This window comes from Colius striatus, chromosome 1 (assembly GCF_028858725.1).
Source record: "Colius striatus isolate bColStr4 chromosome 1, bColStr4.1.hap1, whole genome shotgun sequence".
Lineage (NCBI taxonomy): Eukaryota > Metazoa > Chordata > Aves > Coliiformes > Coliidae > Colius > Colius striatus.
In genome coordinates this window covers 19394083-19407102 of record NC_084759.1, presented here as the reverse complement: position 1 = coordinate 19407102, position 13020 = coordinate 19394083, and the positions used below count along the sequence as shown (strand labels likewise).

Sequence of the window (13020 nt, the reverse complement as noted above, 5' to 3'; positions counted from 1 at the left end):
ACAGGAGATGTAATTTATGGCATTCTCGAGCTCTTCCCTGTGGATCTCATAGTCTGCTTGAGCGAATGAGAGGCCTGAACTCACAGGGCTTTCTTCTTTTAACCTGTCAATAAAAATAGGTATTTTATCATCTAAAGGATTTAGAGTTTCTTCTACTCGAATCCCTCTGTCCTGCCAGTTAAAAGCCAGTGTATGAAACCAACTTTGAGGTAATTCTTGCCCATACAAATGGCTTAGTCCTCCTTGAGTAACCTACAAATCCTCCAAAGTTTAAAATACATATAAATATACAACTTCATATTGAGGGTTGCAGTGTATTGAGAGCTTCCATTTATTGAGGGTTTAACAAGGAGGGCAACTGAAACTCTCCTGGGAAAAACACTCTTGGGTGAAATTTCACAGGAACTTTGTCCTGGCTTGAAAATTTTTTCAAGCAAGGATTTTTTAAATGTATTTATAGGCTCAAAATATTAAGAGAATTTGATGAACTTTGGCAAATTGTACTGCAAATGTTATTTGATGGGATGTTATGGGTCTATTTTGCCATCTCAGTCAGCAAGATACTCCCACTCACGCAGGTATGGTGTCTCCTTAACTTGCATTGTTGAACATCCTTGGAAATTAGGTGTAATAAAACTGAAGCTATGATGAAGGAACAACAGGACACCATCAGGTTGGTCATTAGCTTTCTTTTTTTTTGTTTTAGTACAGAGTGAAGCAAATGGCCAAACTGACACTTGCTATTGAATTTCCTCAAGTGTTAAACTCAGCTACCATCTGTTGGGGGAGTCAGCATAAATACACAGGAAAGCAATTTGCAATGTATGAATGAAATAGCTGCTGTAAATGCTGTTGATATTCTGCTGATTCCAGTTCTTCTTCATTTTGCTTTGCCTAAGTGCAGAGTTTATGTGGGTGTAAATGAACATGAAGTTAGAGAAGTATGGTGTCTGTAGACTAGATCTTTGGCTTGTAAAGCATGATTACTTTGCAATGTAGCGGTCGAGTTAGCTCATTTTTGGTGCACTAATGGTTGGATGCCCTTTTCTCCTTATTCTCAAAACAAATAAATCTCTGCTATTCTTGTTCTGCTCAATATTGTTCTCTTTAATGACCATTGTATGGAAGCTCAAGCATCCCCATTACAAAATGTCCTGCTGAGGTCCCTACCAGCTGAAAAGCATTAGAGCTGCTGATGTGCTCTCGGCTCCTCAGGCTGGGCCAGTCAGCCCCTTCAGCTGCTACTGACCCCAGCAGAGAAACTGCAATCTCTCAGTGAATATTTCAGCATCTTGTTGTTGCAGAGCGAGAAATCGCAGCTCTGATTGTCCTGGAAGGGAGCCACAGAGTACTGGCTGTGAGTGCTAAATGTTTTATTTTGTTGTTTATAGTCCTTTTTTTCCCTAAAGCTCCCATGTTGGCCTGTGAAATGCCCAGGGCCCTGGCATGGCTGGTCTGAGAGGAATTCAAAAAAATTGAAATAGAGCCCTTGCTTTTTTTTTTTTCCTCTCAATTCATTTTGTAACCTCTGCGACATGCAGAGCAAATGCTTGTGTAGTGCAAAGGTCTCATCTGAATTGGGCCATAGTTTTCTCTAATTTCCTCATGTTTAAGGATTTAGGAATAAAACTTCTAAGTGTCCTGGACACTGCTGTGTGTCAGATCACACACAAGGTGATTGCTTCCTTTACATTTGGTTATTATTTTATTCTACTGTAGAATATATCTTCATGTACACATATACATTGTGTATTTATGTATGTTTAGCATTATGTTCTGATGAACTGTCTGATGTAGATCTTGGTCAAATCAAGGTAATTTCATGAATTCCAATGTTTAATGTTTTAAATCAGTGCCCTTCCTTAAACTGTTGATTACAGACTGGATTTTGGTATATTGTCTCCTATATTTAGGAGAATTTTTGCGTTCAAATTGCACATCCACAAACTGAGACTTGGACCCGGGCAGAAGAAATGGAAAAACTCCACAAAGAAAGACTGAGGCTCAGAGAAAACACTTTCCAAAAGCTGCTATCTTTTTTTTTCGCTGTGCTTTTCCAGCACTGCCTTAGAAAAATGTCATTTATAACCTTTTGAATGAGGCAAACCTCCCTTTGTCAGGTCGCAGAGAAAAAAATAATTAAATCCAACTGCACCAAAGAAGGATTTAGAAAATCAAATGATGGGAAAAATCCTTCAGTCTTCCTCAACTGACCCCGCTGCTGAAGCTGTGGCGCTCGCCAGAGCCTCCGTGTGCCCTCGGTCAGCTGCCCTCTCTGTCAGTATGCTATCAGAAAACATTTCCTCTAATCCCATCATTCAGTGCTGCTGTGGAAAGCAACAGGCTCACTACCAAATCCACCCACTATTATTTTTATCCTATTGAAGGTGCTGCCTTATAGGACATAATCAAAATGGCTCACGTGCAATGTGAAGAGCAGGTAGGTTTAACCATCATTCAGGCCAAAACTAAATATGGATTAAATTGCACCCTGCCAGCACAAAGTGTGCATTGTGTGGCTTTACTCTGCAGTACCCAACCTCAGCTTGCTCCGTGCCTGATCAAACACCACACACTCCCTTCAATACCCCGTTTTCAAAAGGGTAAAACAAAGCTGCAGTGTCTGCGCTGGAATGTGCTGCAGGTAGTGATCTAAACCTCCATCACCAAAGTCAGACAGAGGATTAATTTAATGCATGAAGGTTGTTGCTTGGAGGGACTTCACAGGAATGCAAACCAAAGGCCCTCAAAGAGCCCACAACAAAGGGAAAAGCCATATGATCTCAGGCTCCTGGTAGGATGAGGAGCATTGGATTAAGAGCTTGGTCTACCTTGTAGGAAAGGCAGGAAACACTGTTGTATCGAAAAACAATGCAAGCACAGCAAAGACTTTTGGGTTTGTTTTTTGTTTTCCTTTTTTTTAGACCTCTCTTAGAAAGACAGTTGGCTTGAAAACTGCAGCCTTGCTAATGACATTGATCTGGTATGATCAGAAGTCTGTGCAAGTTCCCTGATCACAAATCTAATGTGTTTTGAGTTGTATTTAGTTTCCAGATAGAAGAAATACCTGGTTTCCAATTCCTGTGTTTTAGTTTGACTTCTTTTCTTTTGGCAGGGGCACACCGTTGTGATCCTGTCAGTGCTGCCTAGCAGTGTTAGGAAGTAGACTCCATGGACACAAAGTGACCTGCCAGATGTGCCATGGGCTGCTCTGCAGACCTGCAAGCATTCAAGTGAAGCTGAAGGTGGCCTGGTAATGTGACTGGCAGCCACGACAGAAAACAAGTAGATTAGTTAGGAGAGCAGCTCGTGGGCAGTGGGAGGAGATGGTGCTCCCTGGGTCAGCCCTGAGTGACGTACTTGAAGGACTGGAGAAATAACAGCAACACATGGACAAGAACGGATGGGGAATTTCCCAGAGTCTGTCAGAGACGAAGGTAAGGCAGCTTTCAATTTCTCTCAAACTTTCTCATAAAAACAAATAGTGTTCTCTGCCATAAACAACCTGGCTTTATGTCACCTACCAGCCCTATCTGGATCCAGTTTCCAGCCACCGCTTCTCATGTGTTTACTGTAAGAAGTCACATAATTATATGCAATTACCAAAATACTCTTTCTCCTCAGTCGTCTGCTCTTACCAGTCAGCCCATGCCATGCTTTTCTTCATCATTTAAACTGTAGAACATCCCATTTGAGTAATCTTTTCCTGAATCTTTTCAACATTAAAAAATTTCTGGACAAAGTTTGATAAAATGGCCTACATAATCATAGGTAATTACTCTTCTCTACCAATATTTTCTAATTCCCTCTTTCTTCAACTAAGGTTTGAAACTACTCTTGGCTGCTGCAGTGGGACACAGACACGGGCTCTGCCGGTTCTCATTGGAGGCCAGGATTCGGAGAATCATAGAATGGCAGGGGTTGGAAGGGACCTTTAGAGATCATCTAGTCCAAGCCCCCTGCAGAAGCAGGTTCACCTAGATCAGGTCACATAGGAACATGTCCAGGCGGGTCTTGAAGACCTCCAAGGAAGGAGACTCCATATCCTCCCTGGGCAGCCTGTGCCAGGGCTCCATCACCTGAATAGTGAAATAGTTTTTTCTTATATTAAACCTCGAACTTTTTGTGCTCCAAAATGATACTACTGTTAAACAGACAAAGTTCTACCCAACTATACTGTAATTTTAACACAATCCACTAGGGAATTCTAAAAATAACAAAAGAATTGATTGCTGACTTTGTATAGACTTCTATTAAGAATCTGAGATTAAAATAGCCAAGACTGGTTTACGTAATGTTTTATTCACAAGTAGAAAAAGTGTTACAAAACAATTTATACAAGTTTTTAATTTACATTCCTTACAGGACTACTTAAAACAGCACTATAAGTTCCTGGACACGGTAGGTGGGCAGTCTAAATGCAGTGGTAGTGTATGTTTTCTATTGGCATATACAACATTGCTTGCCACAGGCAATATAAAAAAGACCAATTTGGTTAAATTAAAGAAAAAACTATATACACAATATACACACCTTAAAAATCCCTCTCTTCATTTTTGCCTCCCAATTTTCTCTCAAGCTCTCCATCACTCATTTAAAGAAATGAGTTTTCTTCTCTAGAGTTGCCAGACAAAAACAATTACACAGAGTGTAAATTCCAATGGGAAAACATACTTACTGTGGCAGATGCTGACAGAACTTTTGAACACAGCATTTCAAAGAACTAGTTATTAGTTATCAGTGAAAAGGAAAGCTCCATATGTTCTACAAATACCTTGCCATACACTGAAATGCACATTGGATTTGTTTCTATTTACAAAGTATATACAAAGAAGCACACATCTCTTCATGCACATGTAGTGAAAAATAACATTTTGCCACTTCTTACATGTATTAAAGTATCCAAAGAGATTATTCAAAACTACTCTTATTTGAATATAGACTTTAAAGTATTCAGCTGAGGAATGGTACTCCAGTATAACTGCACATGATGCTGTCAGTGACTGAATGGTGGTATTTACTACTTTCCAAAACCTAAATCACTTACGTAATATCTTCACTTACTTTGGTTTGAATCTGATAACTGTTATTCATGATTTTTGCACACATGAATAGTCTTAGCTGAAGCACCCTACTGCCTTGGCTGCCAAGACTGGCTTTAGCTATTCTGGTGCAGGTTCAGCCTTCTGAATACTGTCTCAACATTTCCATTGCCACACAGACCTTGTGTGGGAAGATGAGTAATATTTATTGCCAATTTGCATTTGTTTTGCTGATTGCTTTGCTTTTGTCAAGGCACATTGGGTATTTTAGAGAGTAATTGCTAGAATTCATCACTGACAAGTCTGAGCCTGTTGAATGTAATGAATCAGTAGAGGTTACTGGGATTACTCACAGAAGTGAAAACTGTTTTGCAGATAAAAATGGCTGCAGAACAAATGATATTATGGGATGCGGTGCAACAAACTGCAGCTAAAAAACTCTTGAAAGACAGCAACAAGGGCAGAGAGTTGCTAATTTATTAGGCATGCACACAACTCTGAGGGTTAAATTCAGAGGTGTTTTTTTAAATGGTTATGAATTAATCTGCGTATTTTGTGTGGGAAAATTGAATTTGCAAGTTACTACAATGAAGTAACTGAAGGACAGAGTGACATGAATGAAAAGGCCTGCTAAATGAATGAATTAGATCACCATGAAGCTTGACTCTTAAGAAGAATGCATTACTAAAAAATATCAGTAATAGTCTTGTTGTATGAATACTTTCATGGCACACCTGCTATAGTTTGACATTTTGATGTGACAAATGATTACACTATTTCAACATCCAAAATTACATGCTGTAACAACAAGTGCTGTATTCCAATATTGAGACTACCAATTAAACACAACTTCCCTATCTATACAACTGACTTTTTCATTAAACTAAATCTAATTTCAAGCTAAATCTCCTGCTATATTTAACAAAAAAGGCCCCCTCCCAAAATGAAATAATTGGATGGAGAGGACTTCAACCATACACGTTGTAACATGCAAATTCTTTAACTCCTCAAACTAGCTTATGGACTATAATGTAATATATAATAAAAGCTTCAGTTTAACAATAGATGATCCTTGGATAATGAGAAATGTTTATTTTTTAAGTCCTTTGCAGCAAGAAACTGATTTAAAATTAAAACCAGCTAAAGAAATCTAATGCATACACAAATGTGCAAGCAGGGTAACTGATGCCTTCTGACATCTGTAGCTGTATTTAAGGTACCCAGCTAAATACATTGAAGATTTATATTTCTTGCTGCATTTACATATACCTTTAAGCTCACTCCATCAGATTCTTTGAGAATCTGAGGGAACAGAAGATTCTTTTTTTCTTTTTTTTTTTTTTTTTAAGAGATGCGAAAGGTGATAAATCCACTTTCAGGGTTCTCCTAGGATGTTCCTTGAAGTTTCACCTTTCAGCTGTTATGGCTCAGATGCAACTGCTCAGAAGGTGTGAAATGATGCCCTTTCCTTCCAGCTGATTTTGAAACCATGCGACACTGAAGATCAGACTAAGCTTGATGAGCATCAGCAGAGGAGCAGAAGGGAAGCATTCAGCTTTAGTGCTGAGAGAAACAGCTTGGGTTCCTGAATGAAAGCAATAGAACACTGGTTACATAAACTCATAAAAAACCTGTATGTACTTCTATACTTAACACTAAAAAACATACTGCTTGCTGTAAAAATTCACCTAAACCTGAAGACCGAACTTGTATTAAAGCACCCATTAAAAAACCTCCTGCTATCTTTTGATTTTATCATCTCATTATTTATTTTGCAATGTAATAGTGAATATGTCCCTATGCAAGACTGTAGTACATTCACCTGTATGAAAAAGACCATCCTTCCCTCCAAATATTTCAAAAAGACAAGACAGATGAAGGGCAAATGGAAAAAATGGGGTAGACTGAGATGAAATAATTTTCTTGGGAGTAAGTACAGCTGTTCATAGTTCTGCCTGAAAATACATCTCAGGTAAGCCTAGTCTTGTCCCTCAAATGCTACTTAAATTTCTTTACCAAAGATGTATATATAATGAGTCCAAACACAGAAGTAATGTACAGAACAAATCAGTAGAGTCTATTAAAGAAAGAAAATTAAGAAAAATCTAATCCTCCCAAACTCTCTTGCTTATTCAGAATTCTACACAAATCCCAGAGGTAACACATGACAGTAAAAAAACATTAAAGAATACAGGATTCTGAAATGTCAGAACAGATGTCTACATGCACCCAGGAATCAGTAAGAAATCTGACAGTTTATATACTATAATGAGCTTGGTTGAATGTAAGATAGTTTTTATAGTGATATTGTGAAACTCTATGGTTCCCTTCATCTAGAAACACCATAAATAATATTAATCACATACCTCTGAATTTGATACATGATTTAATGTGAAAAAAACTCTACAAAGTCTTGATTATTTAAACCTTGTTGATATGGAAATATATCTCCTTTAAGCAACAAGACAGCATCCAAGTTCCATTTCAGTGGTTACACTGAAAACCTGGGCACTAGCAGTGTTGAGATGTGCAGTCATAGCCATGTCACTGTCCCTTCCCATATATACCCACAGAGTACCACTATCACCTCATGATGCTTATTGTATACCAAAATGAAGCTATGTCATAGGGGGAGTTAGTGCCAAGCAACACTATTGTAAATTATATATGGAGAAAAATACATGTGACCTTGGTAAGGTTGATACTTTCAGGGACAGCAGTAGATTTTCAGGGTGATATATGAGTTCCATTGGAGTAAATAGCAAAAAAGTCTTGCCTTGGAACTCTTTACCTCCCTTTCTTCTTCCTGAAAAGGACCCCTCAAGAACAGCTGCTTCATTTAAGAATTAACTATTGCACTTGTGTGTTTTCAGAATAGGCAGTTTTTTGTTAAATACCAATTGACTTAAGAGCAATATGAAAGTGGCATGCAAACCAAATGGAAGAAGATCAAAGGAAGGCAGCTTTATTTCTGCAGGTGACCCAAAAATTTCATAATTACAGATAGAGCAATTTTCTTAATTAAGTTTGGTAGATTATTAATATTAGTAGCAACTGCTTCTGTTCCTGCCTCTGTGGACATGCACAGGAGGCTGTTTGAGCTTTCCAGGTACAGTCTTCATAACCCTTGAGTAACATCACCAGTACATGCCATCATTTGGGATCGTTGAGCTACTTGTGGCTCCAAATTGCTTCCAATAGTAGAAAATGCCATTTTAAAAACTGAACAACTAATATTAAAAAAGATGTAACAATGAAGCAGTAGCAGAGTAATTTTTTGTGAAGGTTATACTGTTATGCAGGAAAGATGATTGTTTATCACCTCTTCTCATTTTAATCTGCATTTTCTCTGGGCTTTTATAGATTAAATCATGTTTTATGGAAAAACTTATGGAATGTTTCATCTAATGGCATGGGAATATGAATGGCATTAAAAAGCATTTGAGATTCTCGCTTCTGTTTCTGCTGCTACTACAGTAACTTCAAAAGGAAGGCTTTGTAAATATTTTTGCTTACAATGAACAAAGACAGGTCCTCATCTCTTCCCTCATAAACAAGGACTAGCCTCACATAAGAGTTTGGTCAAAAGGCCATTAAGCTCATTTTTTCCCCCCTGAAATGTAATGGAAAAAAAGCTCTGATAAAAGCTGACTGGTGTACAGACTTACCCTTGTATTCTGGTTCATATTATCTCAACGCTATAGTTTGAGTCATCACCCCGTTCAAATTCTGTCACTGATTTAAAAAACCATGAAACTGTTGCATCTCTTGTAGAATTTTAATTTATTTCAGCAACAGGTAGGTGTAACCTATGGAGAAACATAACCCCACAACTTTTTTCCAATTCTATTTTTATCTAGCTCTACATGCCTTGGGTACTCATTCTCACTCCTTTGTACTTATGGTTTTTACCTCTTTATCAGTCAGTAGAGTCATTTGCTGTTCCATTACGCTTTGTCTTTGGCTGGGTTTCAGCAGCTGCTGTGGTCTGAGGTGACGAAACTTCTAAGCCTGTTCTATGTCTGGAGTTTTCAAAGGACTTTGCAACATTTCCAACAAGAGACTTAGCTGAAATAAGTATTTCACTTAGTTCCTGGTTATTATCCAACTCAAAAGTGGCTGCATTTTCAGTCTCTGGGCTGCAGGGTTTTGCAGATCCCCCAGCTGGTTCTGAATAGGATTCACAGAAAGAGATGCTGTCACAACAACCCGAGTTTTGCATAAGAGGCCAAGCATCTGAAATATCTCCACAGTCAGAGTGCGAAAGAGAACCGAGGAAGGTAGGAATCATTTCTCCAACAGAATCAGAAGCCCTGCAAAAGGGTAGAAGACACATGATTTCAAAAGCATTCCCAAAAATATTATCAATATTGTAATCATTGTCTTTAGTAATTACAAGAATTTCAAGAAGGTTTAACATGATTATATAGTTAATATGCTAGAGGCATCCTAGATAAACAAAGTCTTTGGAAAATAAATGCATCTGTTCCTCATCTGGAAATGAAAAAAGCTCTGGAGAACACTTCTGAAAGTAAAGAAGATGCCTACAGCCCTTCTCATGGTGAATTCAAGGTTCTAGAAAACATGAACTACAGCTGGGATTGTTTGTACTCTGGAGAACAGAAATACGATAAAAAATACTGTAGTAGTGTTCAGATACAAAGACGAGGGAATTCATTTGTTCTCAGTGCATGGAGGGGGTGGAGTATTAAGACAAAATATAACAAGCTTAAATTTCAGCAAGAAAGGTGTTTGGGAAGACTGTAGAATCTCCAACGCTAGGGTTTTTAAAAAAACCCTCTAGGCTAGGCAAATATGGATCAGAATATTTTACCAGAAGTAGTTCAGACTGAGAAAAGGGAATAGACAAAACTACTTGAAACTCCTTCTATCTGTATGATTTAATATTGAATATGAATTCCCTTTAGATTTTTTGGTTTGTTTTGTTTAGCTTTCCAAATGTGGAAAGTTTTTCACTTATTCACTTTCATGTGGAAAAGATGCAACGTTAAAGAAGGGCAAGGATTTTTAATTCTCACAAGGAGTAATTTTTATGGAGAATGGAAGGAAGTAGAAACTCAGTATCATCCGTCTTTAATGTATTTAAAGTGCGTGATGATACTGATGTATCTGATCACAATATCTCTGTTGAAAGCCCAGTAATGTTTTTTACTATAGTATACTGCAAGAAGTATTAACAAAACCAAAAAAGACATATTAATACATTTTATTTCCAAAAACTGTAGAGAGATTTATAGAACTGTGTAACTCTGATATACAGAAATAACGTGTGACAAAACTCATCCCATATCAACATTGCCTATAACAGATTTTAAGTAGCCTTACTTATTTCCAAAAACATGATGCTTTAATAGCTTTGATGTACACACAAAGCATTTTCATAGATGAGGCCAAAAGTCAGGACACTGCACCACAATTGAAGGAAAAGCATTATTTTGGCAAAGGAAATTGGAGCAAGCTCCATTTTTACTGGAAGGAACCACGGGATCTTTGATGTCCACACAGCATGGATATAACGTTTATTTTTAAAGCCTTAACCAAAAGATCCCTCACAAAGTACACAACTCTCAATTTGTCAGCCTTGGTGGTATAAAAGGGTGACTCAATCTCACTGGAATTTAAACAAGTTGTTATAGAAAACTGAGGTATTTTGTATCTTGTATTTAGGTCACTAAGCCACTTTGCGTAAACAATACCTATGAAGAAGCTGCCTTTACATTTTTAGTTACATTTGGCCATAATAACGAAACAGCTGGAGACCAATTTAAACCTTATATGGAAAACAATTCTAGCTAAAAGAAATAAATACATCCTGTATTAAAATCTGTGACCAGGAAACTCTGTATGACACCATAAATTTTATATATTTAGCTCATGGCACTGTTGTAGAGATAATTACTACTGTATTTATATTCAGCTGATCAGGAGAAGCTCAGGGTTACAATCTGGTAGAAATTAAGTGATGCTAGATATTTCAAATCTTACAGTCATTGGGAGCTTCTAAAAAAGAAAATCTTCACGACACTTCTAAACTGAAGATTTATTTGCCCCTAGATTCACAGTTTTATGCAGCACCTTGCTAACCCACAGCAGAAAAAGGGGTCACCAAAGCCTCTAAGGTGCCGTAGAGTAAGAAATAAGTCACTTTGTCAGAGAAATGGATATATCATGTCAGCATTTATTAAGCAATAGTGAAAATCTATTTTTCACCATAAACCTGGTTTTGCACAAGACAGGAGTACCTGTTCATGAAAATCCCTCATTCCACTCCAAAGAGCTAGTCTTTCTCTATAAATATTAATTTGACTGCATAAGAAACATTTAATGTTTAGTAGACATTTACAAATCAAAGATACCTTTCATGAAGTGTAGTCTGTGAGTGGAAAACACAGCTGTGACTGCTGTGCTCCATGCTACAGGTTTCCTCACAGCACAGTGACGGAATCAAGTGAACAGGTCCTAAGGAATGAAAATTAATTTAATAATGTTAAATATGTTAAAGGTCTGAATAAATTTAGTATCTGTACAATTTCAAACTTGAGTATTAATTTGCCTGTTACATTATAATATATTATAATATATGGATTGAGGAAAAAACCAAGTTCTTCAATTTCTTTCTTTAAAATGGAACTACTAACAAAAGCCAAGCTGTTCCTCTAGGAGTAATACTGATGCCAATCATTAGTATCTACTTTTAACATTAACTTACTTTTCAATTAGATATACATGAGAGGAAGTATCATGTTTTGAATTAACATACTAGGATGGTACTTTAGCCTGAGCTCTTGTGTTAAATTATGTATTTGCTCAGGTAGTAAATGTATCTGTTCTGACACTACTTCACAAAATCTCAATTATTTGTTCAGGTTTTTAATGTCCTTTAGAGTTCATATCATATTCTTAGACACTGTATGGTAAATCCTTCACATGGATTTAAGTCTCAAAGCCAGAGGCAGTACTGTTTTTATGAGAAAGAAATGAGATAGACATTTAAAGTTCTTTTATAAGTAAAGGGCCACAGAAAAAAACGACAGCAAACCAAAGAGCTACTTAGAAATTCAATGTGGTTATTGAGAAATTAGCCTAGGACAAAGAGTAGATTGATGATGTCAGCTTTGTAGTTAAAGTTAATCATGCCATAAAGTCACTTTTAAGTATGATTCTAACATACCACATGTCTGTGATGTGTTTCTCTGGCACTGGCAACACGTTCTGTGGTCATATTCATTTAGCCGTGGTCTATCAAAACATGACAATTCAGAGCCATTGTAGTGAATGTCTTGTGATCTCAGAGACCCTTTGGAAAAGATGAATAAAAAGAAAATATATTAATATGATGAAAAATTACTAAATTATACTATTTTCCTGTTCAGAGCCTTCTGTCTTCACAGAATGTGTAAATGTCACACCATACAGTATTTCCATACATTTTCCAACTGAAAGCCACAATGATCATGTGGTTTCATATAACACAAACCACAGATTTTACCCTAGAACAACTAGAACCCTAGAACAGCTGGTTCAATTACAGCCTCTTCTAGGAAGAGATCTGCTCTTATTTTGATGATAATTTGAGAGTGTATCTTATTCACTGTTACATATTCTTAGTGCTTAATGATTCTCAGTGATTCCCATCTGAAATTTTCCACTTTCAGCCACTGAGATTTTGTTTATGTTATCTTAAAGAGCTCTATAGTAACAGCAGACTCCCTTTAATCTGTATAAGCCAAGGCAAATCACAGAATCACCAAACCTTGAATATCCCCAGAAAACTACAATTGTTAATGACAAAACTGCCATCTACACTGGCTACATTCATCACGTCAATGAGCTAAGTTAGCATGGTATGTGATGCAGAGATCCTCCAAGCTGGTATTTCCACTTTGGCACTGCAACTCTATAATGACATCCCACCTTGGATCCTAAATGGTCCACACATATCTGTGCATCTAAGACA

At 37.2% G+C, this 13020-nt stretch overlaps 1 protein-coding gene across 3 annotated transcripts in view; it reads right to left on the bottom strand.

Moving 5' to 3' along the window:
• Nucleotides 1-4283: 4283 nt before the first annotated feature.
• Nucleotides 4284-13020, bottom strand: part of TNFRSF19 (TNF receptor superfamily member 19) — a 58519-nt gene continuing 49782 nt past the window's right edge. For all 3 annotated transcript variants that reach the window (XM_061992746.1, XM_061992755.1, XM_061992763.1), the window contains 4 exons: nt 12235-12360; nt 11420-11522; nt 8955-9355; nt 4284-6627 (listed from right to left, as the gene is read on the bottom strand). In XM_061992746.1, coding sequence (XP_061848730.1) covers nt 8962-9355; nt 11420-11522; nt 12235-12360 — 623 coding nt within the window. In that variant the 3' untranslated portion in view covers nt 4284-6627; nt 8955-8961. The remainder of the gene's footprint in view (nt 6628-8954; nt 9356-11419; nt 11523-12234; nt 12361-13020) is intronic.